Source organism: Canis lupus, chromosome 24 (genome assembly GCF_048164855.1).
Source record: "Canis lupus baileyi chromosome 24, mCanLup2.hap1, whole genome shotgun sequence".
Taxonomy (NCBI): Eukaryota; Metazoa; Chordata; class Mammalia; order Carnivora; family Canidae; genus Canis; species Canis lupus.
Window position 1 is genome coordinate 9,818,100 of NC_132861.1, and position 26,815 is coordinate 9,844,914.

Sequence of the window (26,815 nt, forward strand, 5' to 3'; positions counted from 1 at the left end):
TTTTGCTGAGTGTCTTTTCTTTCTACTTCTCTCTTCTGTATTGTTTGCACAAAACACCATTATGTTCCCTGCTATTGCAGCATAAGGAATGATACCAAAGTGAAGGGCATGACAGTTTTGAGTTTGTAGATCTATATTAGTCAAGGGGAAACTGTCAAGTAATTGTAGCCAATTATGTATGCCGAAACAAAACAAATTAATAAAGAATCATGATTCAGAACCACTAGGCAACTGGATGGATACATGAAGAGCTGATGTCGGCTTTACCCAGGATACAGTAAGTGGGGAAAGAGAAGTGGCAAAATTAGGCTGCCCTTGAAGGAAAACTATTTTTTAATTAATTAATTAATTAATTAATTAATTAATTTCCTTGGAAGAAAACCTCAGATATTGCTCAGAGGTTATTGTATTACACTCATCACTTAATTAAATCCATGAAGGATTTAAAGTAGCTGATAATATAAGCAAAAATTCTTGTCAAACTGGGATATATCAAGGCAAGAGTAAAATAACAGGAGTCCAGGTGATAAGAGATTTAGAGACAGGAAACCACTTTCAAGAGGGAAGGAATACAAAAATAGACTATTACTTCTTAGGAAATCATTCAGCTCTGCCCTTGTTATTGATAGCTTAGACAAACCAGGCAAAACATTCATTCATTCATTCATTCATTCATGGGTAACATAGTTTCCACCTTCAAAAGGCTTGGAGCCTGGGCAGATAGGGTGGTGATAAGAACAGACACATACAGAATGGAATACTGTAATACACAAGGTGCAAAATCCAGGGGACAAGAGGGGAGACAACTAAATGATCTGGGGGTGGGATTGTAAGGGACAGCTTGAGTGATAAGGTGACGTTTCAGCTCAGCCCTGAAATAGAATATGACAGAGAGAAGAGGAGGAGGGCTATGTGTAGACCTGCACCAGTGAAAGGCCAGCAGGGCCGAAGAGCAGCCAGTAGCCAGTGGGGCTGGAGCAGCATGTGGAAGGGCAGGGGGAGGCATGAAGCCTTCCATCTGAGCAGAGGCTGGAGTAGGAGGGCTCCTGGGCCACGCTCCAGAGTGTATACTCAATCCTGAGAGCAGGGGGTTCACGAGAGATGGCCTATTTTATGGGTCCTAAAAGAGTGGAGATTCTTAACAGTGGCTCCTATTTTTATCCCATTTTACAGGGAATGTTTTAGGGAACAGAGGTGGCTAAATTACTTACCTAAGTTCACATACTGCCAATGGAGGAGGGGAAAGTATGGCACAGTTCTGAGTGGGACATAAGCATTTTCCTGAGCACCTACTATGGGCAAAATCATTGGGTAAATGTTTCAGGGCAATAAAAAAATTGAAAATTTAGCTCTTCTATTCAAAGAGCTAAAAATAAAGGTAAAAAATGATAGAAGCTTGGAAAAAGACAGAAAATTCATTAGAATAATTAGATACATATATATTTCTTTACACAATAGAGTTGATATCTTTCTAAGAAGTGTGTACCACATTTTTTTGTAAAAAATTATTTAAAATGCATTATAAGAGTATTTATTAATTCATAACACAATTTACATGACTCTCGGCTCAGTTTCTGACTTGTATTTAAATTGTCTTTTAGAAACAAAAGCAAAAATGAACTATTGGGACTTCATCAAGATAAGAAGCTTTTGCACAGCAAAGGATACAGTCAACAAAACTAAAAGACAACCTTCAGAATGGGAGAATATATTTGCAAATGACATATCAGATAAAGGGCTAGTTTCCAAGATCTATAAAGAACTTATTCAACTCAACACCAAAAAAACAATCCAATCATGAAATGGGCAAAAGACATGAACAGAAATCTCACAGAGGAAGACACAGATATGGCCAACAAGCACATGAGAAAATGCTCTTCATCACTTGCCATCAGGGAAATACAAATCAAAACCACAGTGAGATACCACCTCACACCAGTGAGAATGGGGAAAATTAACAAGGCAGGAAACCACAAATGTTGGAGAGGATGCGGAGAAAAGGGAACCCTCTTGCACTGTTGGTGGGAATGTGAACTGGTGCAGCCACTCTGGAAAACTGTGTGGAGGTTCCTCAAAGGGTTAAAAATAGACCTGCCCTACGACCCAGCAATTGCACTGTTGGGGATTTACCCCAAAGATACAGATGCAATGAAACCCCGGGACACCTGCACCCCGATGTTTCTAGCAGCAATGTCCACAATAGCCAAACTGTGGAAGGAGCCCCGGTGTCCATCGAAAGATGAATGGATAAAGAAGATGTGGTCTATGTACACAATGGAATATTCCTCAGCCATTAGAAATGACAAATACCCACCATTTGCTTCAACGTGGATGGAACTGGAGGGTATTATGCTGAGTGAAGTAAGTCAATCGGAGAAGGACAAACAGTGTATGTTCTCATTCATTTGGGGAATATAAATAATAGTGAAAGGGAATATAAGGGAAGGGAGAAGAAATGTGTGGGAAATATCAGAAAGGGAGACAGAACATAAAGACTCCTAACTCTGGGAAACGAACTATGGGTGATGGAAGGGGAGGAGGGCGGGGGGTGGGGGTGAATGGGTGACAGGCACTGATGGGGGCACTTGACGGGATGAGCACTGGGTGTTATTCTGTATGTTGGTAAATTGAACACCAATAAAAAATAAATTTATTATTAAAAAAATAAAATAAATTGTCTTTTAAAAGGGACACAGCTATAACGTAAACTGAGTTGAAAACAAAGGTACCCTTTGTGAATAATGCTGCCTAAGTGAATATGAACTTACTGCAAACTACTCTGGGTATTAAAAATATAAAATAGTGTGGAACTTCAAACCCCAAGTGGTCTTCCTTCCCGATCCTTTAAGATTGTCTTCTATAAAATGCCACTGGAAGATGGTCAGCAAAGTCCCCTGAGTTGTCCCAGAGCAAGCTTTGTCCTCTATGTGACTTAGCTACACATGGGTCACTGAGCCTGTTCAAGTGAATACAAACATGTTTCTGACAAGAGAAATCCTCTTGAGATAGGAAATATGAGTCTTATCCCCCGCTAATGAGTCTACCAAAGTTTTAACTGACAGAGCTTCTAACAAGAGTGATCTTTGGTTTATACCATAGGATAGGCTGAGCAATAGAATGATGGGGAGATGTTTAATCACAGTGGGGTTTTTCCAGGACTTTTTTTTTTTTTCAGAATAAAAGTTGTCCCTATAAAACTCCTGCTATCTAGACTCCAACTGTCTCCTATAGAAAATGAATCTTATTAGACTACAGATTTTCTCAAAGAATGAGCTGAAGGTCCATCAGAATCAATTCATGGCTATTAAAAGAAGTGTCCCTAAGCCAATCCCAAACTGATGAACCAGCATCTAAATTTAAATAAGATTTGTAGACCATTCTCATGTACTCCTGGGCAGACCACAGGCTCAAAGGAAATAGTTTCAAAAGACCCTTGGATTTTGATGAGTATCTTGATTGGTTTTGGATATGCAAAGATAGGCCTGAAGAAGAGTTTAGGAGTAAGAGCTGGAAAGATCAGAATTGCTCTGTTTAACAGAAAAAGAGAATAAAATTCTGGGGATATGGTGGTAGAAAGGAATTTGAAAGGATAGAGGGGAGAAAAAAAGGAGAAAAAAGCCATTAAGATGACTAGAGGTTGAAGAATACCAAGAGTAGGAATTGAAAAAAAGTCTCATGTGACAGGGGTGGCTGAAAAAGCTTTTTAAGATAAGGGGCAGGTGCATGGGTGGCTCAGTCGGTTAAGTATCTGCCTTTGGCTCAGATCATGATCTCAGGGTCCTGGGATTGAGTCCCACATTGGGCTCCCTGCTCAGCGGGGAGTCTGCTTCTCCCTCTCCTCCTGTCCCTCCCCGCTGCTCATGTGCAAGTGCTTTCTCTCATTCTCTCTCTCTAAAATGAGCAAATAAAAAAATCTTAAAAATAACAGGAGCATCTAATATTAAATCAAAGTCATTTGTGCTGAATAAATAATCTAAATTCCATTATGTCTCAGTTTCCTCGGTGTCATAAAGGAATAGTAGCAAATCTCAGTTCATCAGGGCAATGGAAATTTAGGAGACATTTCCCTTTCAAAAGGAACACACTCCTTGATCCTCTCTCCCAAAAAGGAAATGTTTATATAGGATCCAGGTTCCCCCTGCCCCAGGAGAATCACATTTCCTATGTGCTTCCTTGAACTAAAGTTACCTTAAACTGAAATTTCCTCACTCAATTGTGTTTGTCAAAGAAAGATAGTTTTTTAACATCTGGAAGACAGAATAAAAGATAAAACCTGCTGAGATCATGATGCCATGCACGAAATTAGAGTCACCCCCACCCCAGTTGAGTCTTACCAACTGAGAGCGACATGGACTTTTTAGAACTTCCAACCTTGCCTGTCCACCCACCCCAGAAGCCATCACAGTGTACAAAATGGTGGACGTATGGAGTTGAATAAACAGGTTCGTGCATGATTTGCTCGCCTCCAGAAAGGAAAGTTGTGAGTGTCACTTTCTCCTCACTCTCTCTATTCATAAAAGAATGACCCCAGAGTTTCTTCATCTAGGTTCCTGTGGTGATATCATGAAGATTAGACTGGGAAGCAAGAGACCCTCAATGTAAGCTGTCTGTGTAGGTCTGTTATTTCTTCCTCTGTAAAATGAGTGCATTAAATTAGATTCTAAGATTTCTTTCAGGTCCAAAATTCCATGATTCTCTGATTTTTTTTTTACTACCAAATGAGCTATTTTCTTGTCTAGATTCTTCAACAGCACAACCACCAAGTACTTTTGGTCTGAGCTCTGAGAAAATAGTAAATCCTCTGGACTCAAAGGTATCAGTAGGTCAATAATTAGGAGGGAATTAAACTTTTGAGGAAATATCATAGTTTTTTTTTAAGAATTTATTTACTTATTCATGAAAGACACAGAGGAGAGAGAGAGCAGAGACACAGGCAGAGGGAGAAGCAGGCTCCATGCAGGGAGCCCAGTGTGGGACTCGATCCCGGGACTCCAGGACCACGCCCTGGGCCAATGGCAGGTGCCAAACCATTGAGCCACCCAGGGATTCCCTATCATAGGTTTTTAAGAGGTCCTATCGCTGGTTAAAATAAGAATGATAACTAGCTCATTGATGCCTGGAGTTGGCAAGATGCAGGCTTGAGGAACTCCTCTGACTTAAAAAGGAGTACACTTCTCCCTATTTTCCCAATAATGAAATAAAAAAAATTTTTAAAGTGAGATATGTTTCTCAATGAATTATATACCTTAAAAGTTGACTGGAGGAGTGTTGCAACTTTGAATGAGATTCATTGCCTTTCAAATTTTATAACTGTTTTTCTTTTTTTAAAGAGTGTGTACACACTCAAGCTGGGGTGTGGGGTAGACAGGAGTGGGCAGAGGGAGAGGGAGAGAGATAATCTTAAGCTCCACACCCAGCATGGAGCCTGACACGGGGCTCCATCTCACCACCCTGAGATCATGACCTGAGCTGAAATAAAGAATTGGATGCCACCCAGGTGTCCAGAAATTTTATAACTTATTTTAATTCCTCAAATATGCAATAGCTTATTATGCCACATTTAAATAGATGTTGCACATCACTCATTCAGGAATGAGCATCATCTAGCAATATGGTACCTTAAGATGATAATTGTAGAGTATGAGAAATTAGGGGTTTATGGACCTTCTAGGTTAAGGGTAGAATTCCAGTAAACTGATTAATCTGTACTTTGTGCACAAGTTTTACATATTAATCTATTTTATAGTGTTTGTTCATCTTAAATGACCACACTCTAAAGAAGCAAAACCAAAACTATGCCACTCCACTATAGCTTCTAAAAAAGAATGTGGTGGATTTTTGAGTAGATTTTTCACCTATCCCTACACACTGTATTTTCTTTTTTTTATTGAAGTACACATTGTATTTTCAAATGTAATGAAAGCAGCATGCAATGCTGGACTTTATCTGAACATCAAAATTTCATATAGTAGTAATTTGTACCTCTGCTGCCCAAATACAATTAAGCTAGTTCCTAATATTGTTTTTGAAGCTATAATATACAGACTGAGGTAGGGAGCCTTTCAAGGAGGAGAGTAACAAAAAGGAAAAGGCAATCAACTCTTTGGGGGCTTCTTTCTCTCTCTTCCTCCTCCACCTTCTCCCCTTCTGATCCCATAAATCCCGTAGAAGCAGTGGTTGGGTCATTGGCTTATAATCTTTGCAGTTGTTTTGGGGAAAGGACTAAACAGTAAACTTCCATTCTCCCTAGCTCAGCTCACCTAATTCAATCCTGTGTTAACTCATCACTATTTTCAGTGTTTAGAAACTTTAAAAAAAACCTTCTAAAGAAGGAACCATTACTTACCAAATAAACAATGATGACACTCCTGCTACTCTCCCTTTTAACCATCTAGCTAAGATTTAGGGAGCTTCCCTACAACCCGAAGGCAACACCAAACCCACTTTTATACCTGTAAGTCATCTTGCCCTGTCCATAGCAGTTAAAGTTTCAAAATAAAAACCACTTCACCTACTCCCAGCTGTGGGAGGTGACTGTATACATGGTTGTCACATTATTTTCTTTTTGCCTTTTTATTTTTCTTTGTAAGTGCCCTCTCCTGAACATGTTAGACAAATTCCTGGTGGATTTCTTTTATATCCCCTACACCTGCTACCATCACCCTCTTGATACAGATTTTGTGTTTTTCATTTTGCACTGTCTATGAAGAATTTCATCCCGGACCACTTCCTTTCTTCCTGCCCATCCATGTTAATGTGTGTGGGGGTGTTGGTGTAAGAATTGGAAGCTGATTTATTGCCAATAAAATGGCTTCTATCATTATAGATATTAGGTAAGCTTGGTTAAGCATACAGATTTTAGTCTTCTACTTTTGGTTAAAGAAGGACTGACTGAACAGTATGGGTATATCTGAAACAAAAAAGCCCTAATTTAGCAGAAATTAAGACAAAATGCAAGGCCATAACTTTGGGATGTTTACAATTTTCCAAAAAGGCATTGCCTCCTATTTAACTACTTATGTAGTAGTGTGTGACATCGTTGTTAAAAATAATTATATTTGGCAATATTTTTTGAGAAGATGCATGTGACTCCATAATGAAAGAAAATAAGTACAGTAGGTGTAGTTTACCCTCTTTCTGAATAATGTAATTTCTGTGCAGCAAAAAGCATCATGTATGATATTAACTTTAACTCATTGTTTCTGTGTATTTTATAATATTACTTGTATTTTTAATAAGCTTTTTATTTTAAGGGCTTAAATGTTTCTCATTCATCCATTGGCTGCCTCCAGCAAGCTTTGAAGTTGGCCAGTTTAGGCTGCTGTAACAAATTACTATAGACTAAGTAGCTTAGACAACAAACATTATTTCTCAAAGTTCTGGAGACTTGGAAGTCTAAGATCAAGGTGCTGGCTGATTTGATGTCTGGTGAGGGCCTTCTTCTTGGTTTGTAGATGGCTGTCTTCTTGCTGTGTCCTCATATGGCTGAGAGTGATCATCTCTCTTGCATCTCTTCTCATAAGGGCACGAATAATGTTCATAAGAGGCTTCACTCTCATGGCCTAACTGCCTCCCAAAGCTTCATCTCCAAATACCATCAACTGGGGATTATGGCTTCAATATATGAATTTGGGGATGGGCACAAACTTTCAGTCCATAACACACTGTTACCACTTTTAATAAATGGTCAGGAGGTGGCAGAAAGAGTCCTAGTGTTTTATCTTATGGTTCTGAGCAGGGGTTAGGACTTGGAGATGGGTACTCTGGACTACTGCACTCTGCCCTAAATTGATGTTGATATTCCCTTAGTTATATAGGAGTCAGAATATCTCAAAGGACTGGACCTCTTGCTGAGTTGAGCCCCAGGGACAGACATTCACCTTAGGAAAATTTCCCACCCTGTTTTTTAGAGGGCTCAGAAAAGAGGCACAAATTACAAAAAGGAACAAAGCCCAAGCAAAGAAACTCTAAGGAGGAGGAGGAAGAGGAGAAGAAGAATTAAGGTGCCCCTGGGACTTTCCTGTAGGGAGATGCTTCACCATCAATTAGGGCTTCTGTGCCAGATGACATGGTGTCAGTATGGCCATCAGCTGGTGCAACAGAGAGGCTCAATATTGGTTGCCAGAGAAGCTTCAGTGCCCAAATTAATGCACTCCACTTAAGTTGGAGAACAAATTACTGTATATCAATGTCTTAACCATCATCCATTCCTGGGACAGTGTTTTGCACCTAATAGATACTCACTTAGCAAGAGAGTTTAGATTTTTGTTGAACAGATGTTGTAGTCTTTCTCATGTATATCTTCCAGTTACCCTTGGTACCTATTTCAGTATTTAAAACTAAGGAATGTTTCTTGAAATGGTATCTCTCTTGCCCATAATCACCCTAAAATATGCCATCTAGCATTAACTATCCATTAAGCTAACTTTAGTCTTCTCAAGTGTCAGGGTCAGAGGAGAGAAGTGTGGTATTTGATAGCAGAGAAGCATCATCAGTGAGTCTGATCTAATGACCATCCTCATGGCTCTGGGCTCTGGATGCTGGGATGTTCAGAGGTTCATTTAGATGTACCTTTCATGTTTCCAGGATATCTGGAGGTACATCAACTCCTCAGCACAGAAAAACTTAAACTCATAACCCACTTGGGATGGAAAGGTTTTTAAATTGTGACTGAAAAATACCCTGCCCGTCTTGAATGAGAGTTTGTACATGCATCCCAGAAGAAAATACCTGTTTTATCTCATTTTGTTACCCTCTTCTCCCAAGTTTATATCTTTCTAGATCTTGAAATAAACTTGGAGGTATCTTAACTAAACTTTGAAGGGAAAGATCTTTAAGATAGTTAGATAGTCCCAAAGTATTTGGAGCAAAAGAACGGGGGGTATGGTGGTTTCTCATGTAACTGACTACCTGCAAGACCATTTTCATTCTAAATCATTGTGGAAAGTACATTATTTATGCAGACAGATAAAATGCTTAAAAATAACCACTGAAGTATATTGAGTAAACAGCAAACTATATAAAAATATGTAATCTTTTAATTAGTCTTAATGTGAATACATATTTATAGCATTATTTAAAGATAGGGAAAAGTGTATGGGCTCTTAAATCTGTAGTCACACATTTGCTATGGATCAACAAATGGAGAGAAATTGCTTTTAGAATAGAAATGTTGGGACACCTGGATGGCTCAGTGGTTGAGCATCTGCCTTTGGCTCAGGGCGTGATCCCAGAGTCCCAGGATCTAGTCCCATATCAGGCTCCTTGCATTGAGCCTGCTTCTCCTCCCTCTGCCTATGTCTCTGCCTCTCTCTCTGTCTCTCAGGAATAAATAAATAAAATCTTAAGAAAAAAAAAAGATAGAATAGAAATGTTTAAGCCACTTTTCCATATATTTATATAGTAAGTTCTGAATTCAGAAACCTGTATTTTTTTTTAATTCTTTTTTATGACAGGGAGAAAAGCCTGAAGTGGAGGTATAAATCTAATGCCTTCTGCTTATGCTGAGCTTACTATCGGTCCCTGCATAAAGGTGAAACATATTTCCCCTTGCTTATTAATCATGTATACAAACATTACAGCCTTAGCATTTTTGTTTTCTTTAAAAGTAACTATTTTGCCACTAGTAATCTCATTAGAGCTTTTTGTTTGTTTCTTTTTAGAAAACAAAACAAGAACAAAACTTCATCCCTTTGAATAGACTTATCCAATAAATAACTTTGATTATTTAAGTAAACAGACTGTTTCTGTTGCATCAGTAGTTTTTAATAAGAAATTCCATAAATATTGTTAAATACTTTAAGTCAAAACATTAAATGCTAACATTCAAAAGGTTTTGAAGTCTAAACACTAATATTTAAAAAGATTAATTTCAAGTAGTGAATTCACTTACAATCTCACATGGAATTTCAATTTTTTAAAATCACAAGTGCAAACCAATTATCTTCTTATTCCAAGTTTTAGTTAAAAAAAAAAAAAAAAGCTTAGGGTCTGAGTTTCCAAAAGCAAGGCCTTACACAGGCAAAATTAGGAAAACATATTAAAGACCACAAGACCACAAAGCTACACATAAGTGTATAAAACACAGACATTGATGTTTCTAATACCAAACAATTTTCAGAAGCTTTACAGGACAGAACTCTCAAGTTTAATGATTCATGGGGAGAAAATCCATGAAATCACAAAGAAGAGTTCCCATATCCTGCTCTTTTAATGAGAAATTTAAAATTAATAGTTCTACTACTAGTATAGACCTATTTAGGATTTACTTTAGCAGAGGGTCTGATTAACAACAACTTTGAAGAACTTGCCAACCACAAAGATTTGCAAAAGTGGGGGATGCCTGAGTGGCTCAGTGGTTGAGCATCTGCCTTCAGCTCAGGGCATGATCCTGGAGTTCCGGGATGGAGTCCCATATCGGGCTCCCTGCATGGAGCCTGCTTTTCCTCTCTCTTCCTATGTTTCTGCATCTGTCTCTCTCTGTCTCTCATGAATAAATAAATAAAATCTTAAAGAAAAAAAAGATTTGCAAAAGTGTTACAATCGTACCTATTATTCACCTAGTAATAGGAAAAACACTAATTATGAAAAACAAAACCTTTACTACCACTAAAGAATAAGAGCCCACCAGCAATTGCAGTTGAATATCATTTTATAGTAATGCATTATCTCATTGGAGTTTCACATTTCAGAGAAGGATATAGGTTCTGAGAGATCAAGTGACTAGTCATTTAGTAAGAGGGAGAATCAGGACTTGAACCCAGCAGTGAGGCAGATATTTACTATGTGAAATTCTTTGGCTAACATAGAAGTTCAAACTCTTGCTTTGGCCCCTGAAAACAACCAGCTCTGGAAGGAGCTGCTGGAGGAAGTTACAGGACCAGATGAGAAGGGGTGTGGCTTACAGAGTGGTCGTGACACATTTTATTCTCACACGTCTTTCACAGCCGGCTATTTCACCACCTCTTATGCACTTACCATATGCAAAGCCTGCTGGTGGGTGTTGTGGGGAATACCAGAGTGTATTAATATAGCTCCCATCATTACCAAGTGGAGCCACTGAACGTATTCGCAGTGGATGACAATGGCACATGATCCCAGGATGCAATTTTTTATAGCAAATATCTAAGGAGGCCCCTCCCCTGAAGGCCCTGCTGAAATGTCACCAAATGCACTATTCAGCAGGGTTTTAGAGTGATAGACCTCTAACAGAGAACACAATACTTGAGGAGGGATGCTTTTTGTTGCTGTTAAAGATTTTATTCATTTGAGAGAGTGAGAGAGAGAGCATGAGCAGGCGGGAGGGCCAGAGGGAGAGAGAAGCAAACTCCCTGCTGAGCAGGGAGCTGGATATGGGCTCTATCCCAGGACCCCAGGATCATGACCTAAGCCAAAGGCAGATGCTTAACCAACTGAGCCACCCAGGTGCCCGAGGAAGCATGCTTAATTACAGGGTCTTTTGCTAGGCCTGTGACAAGTAGGGAACCTGAATCAAACTATCCATCCTCACAATCTCCTTCTGGCCACCCTAAGTGAAGCTGGAGCACATCTAGGTGCCATTGTTCTAATGGCTAACCTGTGTTTCCAGTAGAAACCTATGCACAGCAAGCAGTTTTACTTTAGAAATATTCAAAATCTACTTAGTTATAAAATGAATATGATTTTGGAGGAGTTGTTGTTGTTTTGTTTTGTTTCGTTTTTTGTAGATTGTGGATATTTGAAGGAAACATGCCTTTGCAGTGGAGTAGAGCTAAAAACGAGAATCCAGATGAGCTGGTGTATCTGCCTTGTGAGTGCTGGCCAGAGTTCCCTACTCCTCTGGCTGAGAGCAGTCCTCAGCATACTTGTCCTCTAAGCAACAAGGAAGTACGTTGAGCTGCCTGTTTCCTCTAAGCAGATGAGTGCTTGCTTTTCAGAACAGATGATTGTAAAAATCAGTAAGATATTTTAAGAACTAGCTGATTATATGGACCAACTTGTTTGCTTAAGAGTGCTGAGTGAACAGCCCATTATACCTGGCACCTGAGCTGCACTGGCTTCCAGGAGCAGGCTCAGATGCTCATTTTAATCTGACATGCTTATAGGTATAGTATATATTAGGACCACTTTTTTCTCTTCCCTTTCTTTCACTGTGCTATGGAGCTGCTAGAGTTTTTTTAGGAGGAGGGGGAGCCCAGGCTGGGGCTTGTTAGAGACATTCACTCCTGACACTGGGCCTGGTGAGAACCCAGTGAAACTGCAGAACTTCAGCTCTAGCTAGCATTCTATTGTTGAGGCTTCTTTAAGGGAAGAAAAGTGGTTAGTATTGAATGTTTTTGTGTAAATATGATCTTAAAATATATTGGCTTTCCTTTTAAAGATTCAGTGTTCTGAGTCTCTTTATTCTAGAGGCACTTACTGAGTGGTGTGATGTGCAAGGCACCCAGCTGGGAAAATTCTTTCACATCTGCCTAGACCAGAAACCAGGATTTTCTGCTCTCTCCTCAAGATCTAGAATAGTTCCTTTGTAGAATCCTAATACATGTTTCACTGAATGAATTACACACTGAGACAAGGGATACCTGCAGTTTTCCCTCACCAGGAGTTCTTAAAATGATGAAAGTCAGTATATAGAACATCCTCTGGGATAGTTTCTATCTGCCAACTAGTGCTTTCCTGGAGCTAGACTTAGGCCCTACAGGACAGACCCCGTTTCATAGCGAAGTAGTTAATTAACCACCAGATGTTGACTGACCACCGATTATGTGCAATTCCCTCTCCTGGACAAGTGGATCGTGCAAGGGCATGGAAGACAGTCTCTATTTTATTTTTCTTTTTTAAATATTTAATTTATTTACTCATGAGAGACACAGACAGAGGCAGAGACACAGACAGAGGGAGAAGCAGGCTCCCTGCAGGTAGCCTGATGCAGGACTCAATCCCAGGACCCCAAAGGCATACATTCAACCATGAGCCACCCAGGTGCCCCCAGTCCCTATTTTCAAAGAGTTTTTATACAAACAAAAATTTAACAGCTGCCACTAAGTGACAAAGTGACCACTGAATCCATTCCCAACCTAAGACAACTGAACACAGTGCCAGGAAAAACTCATTTTTTTTCTGCATTATGCAGTACTGAGGGCAAGGAAATGGTAAGCATAAAGGAGAAATCAAAGAGGTCAGAGGAAGAAAAACAGGTGATTGCAGAAGATAGAAGATTTTAAATGGGCCTTGAAGCCCAGGTGGAGAATGAAACAAAGGGCATAATAGGAATATAAGACTGTGTGAGTGGGAAGTAGGGGTGGGGGGTAAGGAAGAATGGCATGAAGAGAGTCTGGAAGAAGACAGAGAAAGCCAGGTATGCCAAGAGCTAATTCAGTTCAGTGCATTTTGAATCAACTGAATCAATATTTATTGAGCACATAGTATGTGCCAGGCATTGTGATAGGTACTAGGATACAGTGGTGATTGAGACTGATATGACCCATGGCTCATTGGCTAGTAGAAGATATAGACAAGTAAACAGACAATTACAATACGATGTGATAAGTGCTGTGCTAGGTAAAAGTCCAGGTGTTATGAGACGGAGCAGGACACAGAGTGGACCAACCAGATGGAGAGCAGGAAAACTTCCTAGAAGGCATGTTAAACTGACAACTAAAGCCAGGGTGGGAATTAGGTGAAACTATGCAGATAGGGTATTCTAGAAGAGGAAACATGATGGGCCACAGGGGTCGGAAATTGGCTGTGTTGGTTGAAATACAAAAGGAAGGTATGCCAAGAGAGAGACTGAGGAGATAAGCTGTGGCCAGATTATGCAGTCTCTTATACTTCATATTAAGGACTTTGGACTTTATCCTAAGAATAGTGATAACCACTGAAGAATTCTAATGAAGGGAATGAAACAACCAGATTTGCATCTTGGGTAGATGACTCTCTGCAGTGTGAGATGGCCCTTAGAGGAGAAGTGGGCCACAGAAGAGAAGGGTAATATATAGTTAGATTCTTGAAGGTCAATCCCTAACACAGTGTAAGAACTAAAAAAATATTTCATGAATGAATGGATGAATTGAACAATCAGTCAACCATTGTAGCACAGGGCTGAACACATGGGACTAGAAATGGAGGGTATATACATCTGTGCATTCACAAGGGTCAGAGTAAATGCATAGTGGAATGCTGACATGTATTCCAGTCTTGAATCTCATCAGACAAATGGCAACAACAGTTGACAACAGAGTGCAGTGTAATTGGGCAGAAACAGCTTCAACACTGGAGTCAAAATACCCAGATCTGAGGCCTGGTATTGCCAGTGGTTAATTCTGAGATGCATCTTAGTTTCTCTGACTCTCAGATCCCAACATACATCATATCTGCTCGTTATGGCTGCACAGCAGTAGAAGATGGCAGTAGTTATCACAATCCTTATATGTTTCTGTTTTCAAGAGATGCTTAGGAGTTTTGGTGGGATGTACAGTTATCCACTGCAAAAAGAAGTTAGCACAGCCTGTATGACAGTGGAGTCATGGTTTGATTAAAGAGGAATTTAGAAATCAAGTAGCCAATATTGTCCAAAATTTGGCCTAGGTAGCTCTTTCATCTGTCAGTTGGAAGGATGAGAAGCCCATCTCCTGCCACGGTCCCCTAGGAGGGAAATGGAGGCAGAAACTAAGAACTGACCTGAAGGCCACGGGGTCAGTGGGGTGGCTCAGAGAACAGACAGCCACTGGGGACACAGACTAGACTAGAACTCAGCTCCCCTATGTGCCCTTTTCAGAACGCTACTCTGTTGTGAATCATGACAATTCGAGATCTCAGAAAGGATAACTTGTGTGAGGTCCAAGGTAAGAGATCTTACCACAGTTGCAGCTGTAACTGACAGCCCAGAATGAGATGACCTTACAGAAAGAGAAGACACATGGGAATCACGGCAAAAGGAGGTGAGGTGCCCTGGGAAAGAAGGAGAAGCCTTCAAGAAGTATGGGGCTGGGCTGGTGGTAATAGAGGAAGGCAGTGTGCATCATAACGTAAATGGATGTGGGTGATGTTAAATCAAAGAATAAAGGAAAAGAGAAAAAAAGCTGAAGATGAAGAAAAGCTCTGGGAGAATGTTCCTGAAGAAGTGCTAGCAAACCAACTCAACACAAAGTGCTCTCTGCCATGCTGCTTCAGGATAATAAGGCCTGCCTCGGTTCTTTGTTGCTTTCAGATCAAAGAGAACAGGCAGAAAGTAGCTGTTTTTCTAGACACATCAGACACTTCAGTGCTCCTCCTTATAGCATCTTTCACATTGTCCCTTTGCACTACAACACACTCACAACTTGCACCTCTGACCCATTCTAGTCTGGGCTTCTCTTTTTTCTGCAGCAGAGAAAAAAGATGAAAAGCCCCATCGCTGAACCAAGACGAAATTCATGAAAACAAGAGCTTCCTTAGGAAATGTAATTTTCAACTTGTGGCCTTGAGTCCCCATACTAAATCATCTCCTAGCTATTTCTTCAAGCAGGATCATGACTCAGCTGATCGGCAAGTCAAATCCATTTTTATGAAGTAAAACCTGATTGAATTATTTTTTCGTTTTCTATCATTAGAGGGTTGGTCCTTGGCAGTTGGGTCTAATCTATCCTCCGTAAAGACTCCAATAAATCAATCACAACAAAAAGGCCACTACTGGTTTCTCCAGGAAAGTCCAATGCAAATAGGACTGAAATCCAGTCGACTACATGATTCTCAGGGATCACTCTCCAGTGATACCTCAGTCAGGGGTCACTGTGATAGGCATCTCATCTGGTCTACACATCTGTAATATCCAGGCATGGACACCTGAAGCAGACATCAGAGTCCCTTAATCAAGACTGAAATCCATGGGTCTTCTGTGCAGTACTACAGTTCACCATCCACATTGTTTAATTGAGCCCTTTACTACAAATGGTTTTAGGCTCTGATGCAAGACAGGAATTTGAAGCATGCATTTGAGTATTTAATGGTGTTAATTTCTGGTGCACACAAACATCAGCCTCACTCAACAATCCAATAATCTTGCAAAATAAAGAAAATACGCCAGAGAATGAAATGCAGCATGGAATTTTTCCAGATTGCAAGCAAAGCAGTTCCTTGATCCGGCCGCAACTGACAAGTAATAAAATAGCTGCCAACCTACAGATCCTTGAAGATGTTACAATAAACAAAGGAAAGAAAAGGAAGAAGATGAGGGTGCTTTCAGATTGAGGAAATCACTTTTATTTTTTACATTCAAACATATTTATCTGGCTACTTTAAGATCTCAAATGTCCCAAGTTAATTTTAAATATAACACATCTGATCATAACAAATGAAATACAGTCTTTTTTTTCTACTGGCAGGCATAAACTTCAACAATTCCTACCTGGAAATATGGACGGTCTCTTTTTCGGGCGCCTCAGGTGAATAGGTTCCAAATTTTTCAAGTTTCTTTGAAGTCTTCCTCTAATGTCATTTCCTATGAGTAGTTCAGGTGGCAGACTACTCCGTCTTGATGATTTATAATCATTTTGAGATGAATTTAGTTTGTTCTTCGTTCTGGAATATAAATTGCTGTCATCAACTGCCATCGTAGGAGATACATTCGAGACTCTTAACAAAAATCCAAAAAGCCAAACCCCAAGCCTGCAGCAGTCCCTGCCGCCTCAGCCCCAGATTCAGATGTTCTCTTGTTTTACCCTGCACTTGTTTGGGAAGCTTAGCAAGTTGAAGGCGTGGATGTGAACAGGTGTAGAATTACTAAGTAGCCCCTCCTTTCAACAGTTAATAGCACAGGGGAGGAGAGATCCAAAAATCATTAGGTGCAGAAGAGCGGGGAATTTGAGCAGACGTCGGCACACCAGTGCATGCTCCTGTAGATGGTCATAAAAAGTGGTGTGAAGGTGGCTGTGTGGAATTTCTGTTGGTGCAATGCCATAAAGTAAACATGACTTATTACTTAAAAATAACTACCCATGCAGATCACAAGTCTTATTTTTCTTACTGCTTTCAAACTCTTACAGATTTTTTTTTTTAAGTTTTGGGAAAACATTTTTACATTCTCTCGTACCCTTTTGTTTCGAACCACATACACAGAACAAACATCCGTCTTTATGAAATTCCTTGTTTGGCAGGCGGCCAAGTGGAAGTTGGCTGCAACAAGGAGATGAGAGATGGTTGGTGATGATCAGGAAGGAACCCGCTGTGGGTGTGTATGGAGCAGAGCAGCAGTGCCGGGAACCCAGCACTGCTCCCCGACCCGCCCTTCCATCCTGTGCTCTACCTGGCAGATGGCTTCTTTAAAAGTTCTGCAGTCTGGCTGCAAAGTCAGAGGTCTAGCAAACAAACTATGACTGTAGAAGTGATGACGGCCTCCACTCATCAAATAAAAAGAAATGTTATCCTTGCATGTCTCTGCCTTGCTTTCAACTAAAATGGTCAGCTGGTTTGGTGGTCTGAGAAAAACCAGCATTTGCTAGATTCCAGCTTGACCTCTTACATATTTTCTATCTCTTCTGGAATTTGCTTTTTTGTGTCCTTTTTTCCCTTCCCCCTTGCTCCATTTATGTGGAAATGTTCTGCACTCTTTTCTTTAATTGACTGTGGAGAAATCATAACTTTCTGTTTTATCCTTTCCAGCCATGCTCCAGGGCTGTGTCCTCTATGTCGTCTATCTCCCCCGTCGTCCCTCACTACCCCCTCCCACATACACACCTCTCTTCTGTTCTGTCTGGCTGCATGGGGGTCAAAAGATAAAGAAGATAAGATCTTCCTTTTCACTTCCCAGGGCTAGGAATCAGTAGATTCATAACATTATAGAGGATTTCAGCGTTGTTTTTTCTTTGGTTTCCTAGATGCCAAGTAGGTTTTACTATTTGTTAGAATTCGGATTTTGGGTGTCTTTACCTAGTTAAGGATACACCTCCATACTAAGAGAAGTTTCTCTCTCTACTTATGCCCTTTTTTGACAACAGGTCTTCAAACCACAACAGATTTTCTGAAGAGAAAAGCATTTTTTTTTTTTAAACAGTGATGTCCAGATCAGGGGTGCCTTTATAATCCAGCAATTATACATATAATTATAACCTGGCAATTGTATTTACATATTAGATTATCAGGTTATTTTACTAATTCTCAGAAACACCTATACTACTTGCCTCACAGTACTTAGAACTACTTTATCAGGCTGAAATGTATCATTAACTTCAAAACAATGAGTGGTTTGTACAAAACTATGTTTAAAAGCCCATGAGACTGCTTGAATCTCCCTCAGCTTAATGGAACTACACTTTTTCCCCCCTAGGGAAGAAGTAAAAGGTATTTTTAAACTTTGAGATAATGATTTAATAAAAAAAAAAACAAAAACAAAACAAAACAATAAAACCATTTTCCAAAGCCTCAAGACCAGCATTTCAGTTTCAAATACACAGCAAGGTAGAGTCTCAGGCACAAATATTGGATAGTAACAGAGAGAAATACAGCAATAGACAAGCAGCAGTTTGAGCTCTTTAGCGACTATTCTTTCCTAACTTCCTGCTATTAAAATTTTTAGCTATTCAGTGACTACTCTTTCCTAATTTGCGGTATTATCATGAGCCAAACGAAGAGCGCATGTGAGGTGAAATGGAGTCTCTGAGAAAGGGTGCTACTGCACACAGCGCGCAACAGGTACAGCTGCATGGTGTGCACATATAATTTTGCCTTTGTCTTTAAGGGGCTGGCTGGAAGCATAGAGTTAAGTACAGACGCATCTGAAATGCAGTATAATAATAGCTGTCCTTTATTGCATGCTAGTACCAGCGAGGTTCTTTGCTTAAGCCTTCGATATACATTATCTCATTGATTCTTCTTGATCACCCTGTGATGAGTGAACTGAGGCACTGAATCAAATGTCTAGGAATTGGGGAAGCTAAGACTTCATTAAGCATAGGTTTTATCTGACTCCAATGCTTCTGTTCGAGTCCGTGCTTTACATTGCAAAATCATGCAGCTTTATTATATGTTATCTGAAATCTAAAAGGAATTGGAAAGTCTTTTCTCTATCTTCCTAAAATAATTCTTGGTTTTAAGCAGATTCCTTTTGCATCAACTATATGATTGAGGAGTGGTCCAATTGGCCTACCCTGGCTTAGCCCTCATAATTGGCTGTCAGTAGGTCTGTAAGGTTTATGAGATAAAAAGTCAGAAGGAGCAGAAGAATTCTGAGTTTTGCTTTAATAATAAAGTACACATGTTCCGGCTTTTCAAATTATAATGTACTTAATTAAAGTATTGTATTTTCCTGAGATTTAAGTTATAATTAGGGAAAAAACCCCTACCATATGATAGAGGCATCCCTAATCCCCTGATTCTCTAAAAATTAAATGATATAAGAGGGGGCTGGAGCGTTCCTGACATGTTCAAATTAATCCCTTTCCTGCCCAACTCGTTCTCCCCTCATGGGGAATATAAACAGATATGATTCTAGTTCCTTCAGTATATTTCCTTCAAGAGAAAAGTGACAACAGCTTGAATCTGCTATTATTAAAATTTTAGGGCAGTGAAAACAAGGGCAATATTTATTTAAAAGTAGTATTAAATCTGTGAACATGAAAAAAGTAAACTTTCTTTTCAAAATATTTAAATTGGCTGCCAACATGCATGATAATCAACCACAGAAAATGTAGCTTGGTTAGGTCTACATGAGAACATTCAGAGATTGTAATGTTAAGTCCACCCCTCCTCTCGCTTTATAGTAATAGCCAAAGGTGGAATTTCTTTTCTTTTTTCTTCTTCTTTTTTTGAGGCAGCCAAAAAAATGATAGTATTGGGCACTGGGATGAGACGAATCTCAAAATTTATAGCATAATTAAGTAATTTAAAATATATAATATATATTCTCTATTCCTACACTTTGTAATAACGTTGTTTTAAAGGTCTCCATTCTCTGGAAAAATCCAGTATATTAATCTTTTTTTAATTATTCTAGTGTCTTATCCTTCCAGAAGTTGTATCTTTTATATTAAATGATGTTTCCATCTCATGAACCTTTTATTCTTTCTGGTAAGGTATTATCTTCCTTGTCTTAGAATGTTCAAATATTCCATTGAAAGACATTTCCTCACTTTGCAGGCATGATTTCCTTGGGAAGTTTGGTAGGTTTTAAATAGTGTTACTGAATTATTTTGCTTTCTTGTGAAGAAGCTGCAGGTTTAGAATTGTGTAATCTTACAACTAACCATCTTTCTCATCATCATCTTCCAAAGAAATGACCCATCAGGAAGATTTTAGGCCTGTTAGGATTCACCAAATCAGTTTCCAAATCTTGATCTGACTCTGCTGTACTGAATATTCTATACAAATTTTTCTTATTTTTGAACTTTCATTCAGTTTTTAAACTGAGAGGGCCATTATCCAGGGGGTTTGCCACCAGTAAAAAATAATTGTACAGCACATAAGAATGATGCATATCACCAAGTCAAGCAACTTCACTGCATCTCTCCAAGAAGTCACTGGCCACCTCTTTTGCCAACACATCTTTGTGTGGTGTTCATAACAATACCTGAAGTATTATGTAAGGTGTGATTATGCCTGAAGAAATCTTTTCTCAGTTCCTAAAAAATGCTGTGAAGATATTCAATACTTATTTCATTGGTTCTTGATAACACTTAAAACTAATGACCAGCCTTTCCCTCTTAAAATTTCTTGCTCCTTCTGGGTGGTTCAATTAGTTGTGCATCTGACTCTTGATTTCAGTTCAGGTCATGATCTCAGGGTCATGGGATCCAGCCCTGTTTCGGGCTCTGCTCTAGGTGTGGAGCCTTCTTGAGATACTCTCTCTCTCCCTCTCTCCCTCTCTCCCTTTCTTTCCCCCCTTCTCTCCCTCTCTAAAAAATAATAAAATAATAAAATAAATAAAATAAAATAAAATAAAATAAAATAAAATAAAACAAAAAAATAAAACTGCTCCCTTGGCTTCCACTGCATTATCTCCTATGTCTCAGATCCTTTCTGCTCTGATTCTTCAGGGATTTCTTAAAAGTTATTTTCTTCCCTTCTACTCTCGATCCTTCTCTTTGGCAAGCCCATTTAATGAGCATCTATTATGTGTCTGGCACTATGCCAAGTCCAATGGCTGCACTCAAAAATTTCTCAATCTAGGAAGGAAGCAAAACTATAACAAACCAGTTATTTCAGTACAGAGTGACCACTCTGTGCATAGGTGACATAAAAAAACTACTCTGTCGACTCTTCCCAATGGAGAGGGAGATGGGAAGGGAAGGGTTTTCAGAGGAGGAGCGAGGTCACAAAGCAGATGGGGGAAACCTGTACAAAGGCACTAAGATGTGCCATAACCAAATTTCCATAAAACAGCAAATACAGCAGTCCCTTACTCACACCAATGCATTACACATACAAAAGCACAGACATTAGAAAAACAAGATAGGGCAATGCTAGACAATAGGAGACTGAAGGAAAACCCAAAAGTTAGCATTATTATACATTTTTATTTATTTATTTATTTATTTATTTATTTATTTATTTATTTATTTTTTATTATACATTTCGTAAACACCATCACCAATTAGACATATGGAAGACACCTACTTTAACAAAACCTGTATTGAAAAACTGGTCCAACCTTTTCAAACAATTTAGTAATTCCTAACAAAATGTGAAAAGACATTTGAAAAAAAAAAAAAAAAAACTGGCTCCAGTAAGTAATCCTTCTCCTTAATCATCTTTTTGTACTCCATAATCTGTGATACAGGGATTTGCTGAAACAGACTCATACACAAGTTTTTAATGTCATGCAGACTGAACCTTTTTAAATAAGCTCTAGAATCAGTTCTTACTGGCTTGAAATCCAGCTTCATTTATACTTGCATTCCTCCTTGTTCCATTTTGCAAGTCTCAGCAAAATGCCAGTGTAACTGCCTGGCTTTTTCTCAAATTAAGGTAGGGCTTAAGGACACATTATTCTGGGCTTGTTGTGGAGCTCTTTGGTGAGAAGGCACCACATAAACAAATCTCCCTCTCTATACTACTTCCAGACACATCCACATGGTCTATGAGAGGAAGGACGGATGGTCCTTATTCTTATTCTTCTGTTTAAGGGATTTAACTGCAATTTGTATTCATAAAAGAATAAAGCTTTTGAACACTCTTGTCCAAATACTAGGTAGTTTAATCTTAGAAATGTGGTTGCTAAAACAAAGTTGGCAAGTGACTGTTGTAATTGAGATTGCAGGAGGATTAGTGGCGCCACCATTCTCACCTCTGAAGGCAACTTTCATCTCTGTACCATGATGTCTAAACCCACAACCATCCCAAACTTCGGCATAGTGTTCTAGATCTGTATATTCAACTGCATGCCAAACATTTCTTGGCGGGAACTCAACATGTACAAAACTGACCCCCCTCCAGCCTGTAGCTCCTGAGTTTCAGATCTTACTAAAGTGGCATCATCATTTACCCAGGGACTCAAGCTATAAACTCTGGAATTACTCTGCCCATATGATGTCATGTTATCTCTTAAACATCTTTTCATCTGTGTTCTCTTCTGTACTTCTGCTGTCACTACCCAATGGTAGGATTCATTATCTTTTTTCCTAAGCCATTGCTTCAGAATCCCAACCAGCTTGGCCACTTCTAATCTTAGTTCCTCAAGCATTCCACCTTTGATAAAGTCTTTTGACCTTTTATAGCTTGGCAAGCTACTTCTGGGTAGCCCATTTCCCTCTTAAAAATGCCACTAAGAATTGGACAGAAAACCTCTGATGTGCCGACCAGTCTGGTGAATCATAAGACTAATTCTAATGTTGATCCAAACACCATGCATCTTGTAAAGCAACACAGGGTTATTTTAGCTTTTATAGCAGCCATATTTCCTTACTCTCTAATGGTCTGACCAACCCAAATCCCCGTATTTCAACACATGCCTTGCTATAAAAGAGATCTCACCAATTCTGGACCTAGTCTACTGACTTGCTGAAATGCATCATAGGTCTTTTATGTTGCCTCCATGAGATCTCCTTCTGCTGGTTTTGGTTCTTAGATCCAGCCTTTCTTTCTCCCACATGTTTAGAGTTTGGGGGAGAGCATAAAGGATAGTATTCAAAGTTTCTTTTAACTTTTTTCTTATTCAAATAATATTCCTTGACCTAAACATCTAAATTTGTAAATTTTGGTTTCAGACAAACAAATCATTGTTCACCAGGACTAAGCTATTTAATGTCCTGCCTGATATCTTGGTTATCTGATCTAAAGAAAGTAATTTTTGCTTATTTCAGTATTGCCTTGTATGCATTAACTAATGATTCATATCCTTAGGTGAAAGATGTTTTATGCAAAATAGATAATAAATAACAGCAAGTTGAAGAATTACATGTATTCACATAAATACCATTACTATTCTAGAAAATGAAGTGGTATCATTATCATTATAATACCACTTTTATAATATTCATCTGATTAGGGGATGGTATTCCTGATGAAGACATTCAGCAAAGTAAAAACAGAAGGAGACTTTGTCAACCTAATCAAGGACATATATTAAAAAAATCTATAAATAACATACTTAATGAGGAAAGACTGAATATCCATTCTCAATTTAACATTGTACTAGAGGTCCTGTCTAGTGAAATTGGGTAAGAAAAATAAATAAAAGCCATCTAAATTGAAATGAAAGATGTAAAACTGTATTTGCAGATAAATGAGCATCTATGTAGAAAATAGAATCTATTCTATTTCTAATAGAAATAATAAGTAAGTTCAGCAGGTTGCAGGATAAATGTATTAAAAGCAATTGTATTTCTATATTAGCGATGAAAAAGTGAAAAATAAAATTTAAATAGATAATACCATAAAATATTGATTATTTAGGGGAAAATCTGACAAAAGATGTGACAGACATATACATTAAAAATATATTGCTAAGAGAAATTACAAAAACCTATATAAATGGAGAGATAAATCATATTCATGGGTCAGAAAGACTTAATATTACTCAGATATCAATGCTTTCCAAATTAATCTATACATTCAGTACAATCACAATCAAAATCCTACCATGCTTTTGTTTTGGTAGAAATTGACAACCTGAAAAAAAAAAAAAAAGCAATTGACAAGCTGATAGGAAGATTCATATGAGATTGTAAAGAATCAAGAATAGTCAAAAACAACTTTAAAAAAGAAAAAAAAGTCAGAGGATTAATACTACCAATTTCAAAACAATATAAAGCTACAATAGTCAAGAGAATATGACATGAAGATAGAAATATCAGTGGAACAGAACAGGAAGTCTAGATGTAGAGCCACATATAAATGGACAGCTGTCTTTCTGACAAAGATGCAAAGATAATTCAGGGGAGAAAGGATAGTTCTTCAATAAATAGCGATAGAACAATTAGATGCCCATATGCTAAAATAAAAACTTTGATCTCTATCTCACACCATATGCAAAAACTACCTCAAAATGGACCACAGACCTAAACATAAACTCTTATGTCATAAATTTGCTAGAAGAAAACATAGGAGAAAACCACTGATCCTTAAAAAAATTAATAAATCAGACTTCAGCAAAATTAATATCTCTGCTCTCTGAAAGAGACTGTAGAGAGAATGAAAAGATAAGTCATAGGCCAGGAGAAAATATTTGGAAGACATTTATTTGATAAAGAACCTGTATCTAGAACATGTGAGGAAAGTTAATAAGTAAACAAACAACTTGGTGCATCTGGGTGCCTCAGTCAGTCAAGTGTCCAGCTCTTGATTTCGGCTCAGATCATGATCTCAGGGTTGTGAGATCCAGCACTGTATCATGCTCTGTGCTCAGCAGGGAGTCTGCTTGGGATTCTCTCTCTCCTTCCTTTTCTGCCCCTCCCCCACTCATGCACTCACATACATTCTCTCTCTTAAATAAATAACTCTTTTTTTAAAAAATAAAACAAACAATGCATTTAAAAATGGGCAAAATAGATCAACAGGTACTTCCCCAAAACACAAGATGGCATATAAGTACATGAAAGTGTGTTCTGCATCATCATCATTTAAAAATGTAAATTAAAGAACGAACTGACATTCTATTGCCTACCTAGTAGAATGGCTAAATTTTAAAAGATTGGCCATAACAGCATTCAGTAGAATTTGGAGAAACTAGAATTTGCATACATTATTGGTAGGAATATAAAATAGTAAAATCATTTTAGAAAAAAATTGGCAGTTTCTAAAAATCTAAACATATACATGTCATATGATCTAGGCATTCCACTCCTAAGTATGTAGCCAAAAGAAATAAAGGCATGTGTTCATACAAGGACTTGTACACTGATATTCATAGTAGTTTACTTCTAATAGCTAAATACTAAAAACAAATGTCCATCAACAAGCAAATGGGTAAACCATGGTATATCTATATAATAGAATACCATTTATAAAAAGAAAAAGATTATGGATGCATGGTGCAACATGGATGAATCTCAAAATAATCATGCTGAGTGAAAGAAGCCAGACCAAAGAGCATGCATACCATATGATTCCATTTGTACGAAATTCTAGGAAATGTAAGCTAATTTGTAGTGATACAGAGTAGACTGGTGTTGTCTAGTGATAGGTGTGGAGAGATGGGAAGGAGGGATGACCAGGGGGCACAATAAAATGTTGCAGGGGGTGGATTCACAGGTGTATTTATACATCAAAACTAATCAAACTGTATACTTTAAATATGAACAATTTATATATTAATTAAAACTCAATAAAACTTATTTTTAAAAAAGCAAAGTTATGCCTTCCAACAGCACATTTGACAAGGATTCAGAAATGCTCTGGATTTCAGGTAATAAAGTCAATAAAAACAACATTTCTTCTGATTCCATCATCAACATCAGGAGTGAGTAGAAGACACACATGCACCCAAGAGTTATGGGAGTCTTTTTCTCTTGAGAATTTTTTTATTCTGGCAGCCCAGGTGGCTCAGCGGTTTAGCACCGCCTTCAGCCCAGGGTGTGGTCCTGGAGACCCGGGATCGAGTCCCACGTCGGGCTCCCTTCATGGAGTCTGCCTGTGTCTCTGCCCCTCTCTCTCTCTCTCTCTCTTTCTGTCTCTCATGAATAAATAAATAAAATAAAATAAAATAAATTTTATCCTGAATTATGTCTTTAGCTTTTTATTTTATACATGATAAAACTCCTAGAATGCCTGAAAGAATGTCCACATTGGCTTTCCCAGGTAACATTCACTTTTATAGTGCACAATAAATGTTACAGAGCAAACGAATGAGTAAATGAGTAAATGAAAAGAGAAGGCATTTCTTAAGAGGAATTTTCCTTACAAGCTACCAAGAAAAACTGTGGAGTCTTTTAGGTCAAAGAACGTCATGTTCAGGATAAACATCAGTTATCTTAGCTGGCGTAGGTACAGCCTTCCTAGACACCACAGGGCTGGATGAAATGAGCTGGTCTGAAGCTTCTTCTGTAGTTCCCAATGCTGCTGATCTTCTTCAGACTTTCCTATCTGAACCTTTCAGATCTAAGTGGCAGCATGAAACCTTCAATGGCTTTGAAGCTGGATCTAACAGTTCCCTGATTGTTGAGGTGATACCACACATTTAATGAAAAGCATTCTAAACATCCTAGCTATTTTATACACTGAGCTGGCTCAATTCTGTGCAAATTCAGGTATAGTAAATGGCAAAACTTTATAACTTGCAACCATTTAAATGCCAATTTAGCCTTATATGATGAATAGTTTTAAAATATCTTAATATCTTGCTTGTTACATACACAAGAGTAAAACAACAGTTTCTCAGAAACTGATACTAAGCAAAAAGCCTGTACAATACAGATTTAGGTATCATAAC

At 38.5% G+C, this 26,815-nt stretch overlaps 1 protein-coding gene across 4 annotated transcripts in view; it reads right to left on the minus strand.

The window, feature by feature from the left end:
* FRY (FRY microtubule binding protein) overlaps positions 1–26,815 on the minus strand; it is a 429,394-nt gene that overhangs the window by 318,130 nt on the left and 84,449 nt on the right. For 2 of the 4 annotated variants that reach the window (XM_072795520.1, XM_072795518.1), the window contains exon 1: positions 16,364–16,683. In XM_072795520.1, coding sequence (XP_072651621.1) covers positions 16,364–16,568 — 205 coding nt within the window. In that variant the 5' untranslated portion in view covers positions 16,569–16,683. Of the gene's footprint in view, positions 1–16,363; positions 16,695–26,815 lie in introns of those variants that run through there. The other 2 variants (XM_072795524.1, XM_072795526.1) reach the window with 2 other exon arrangements.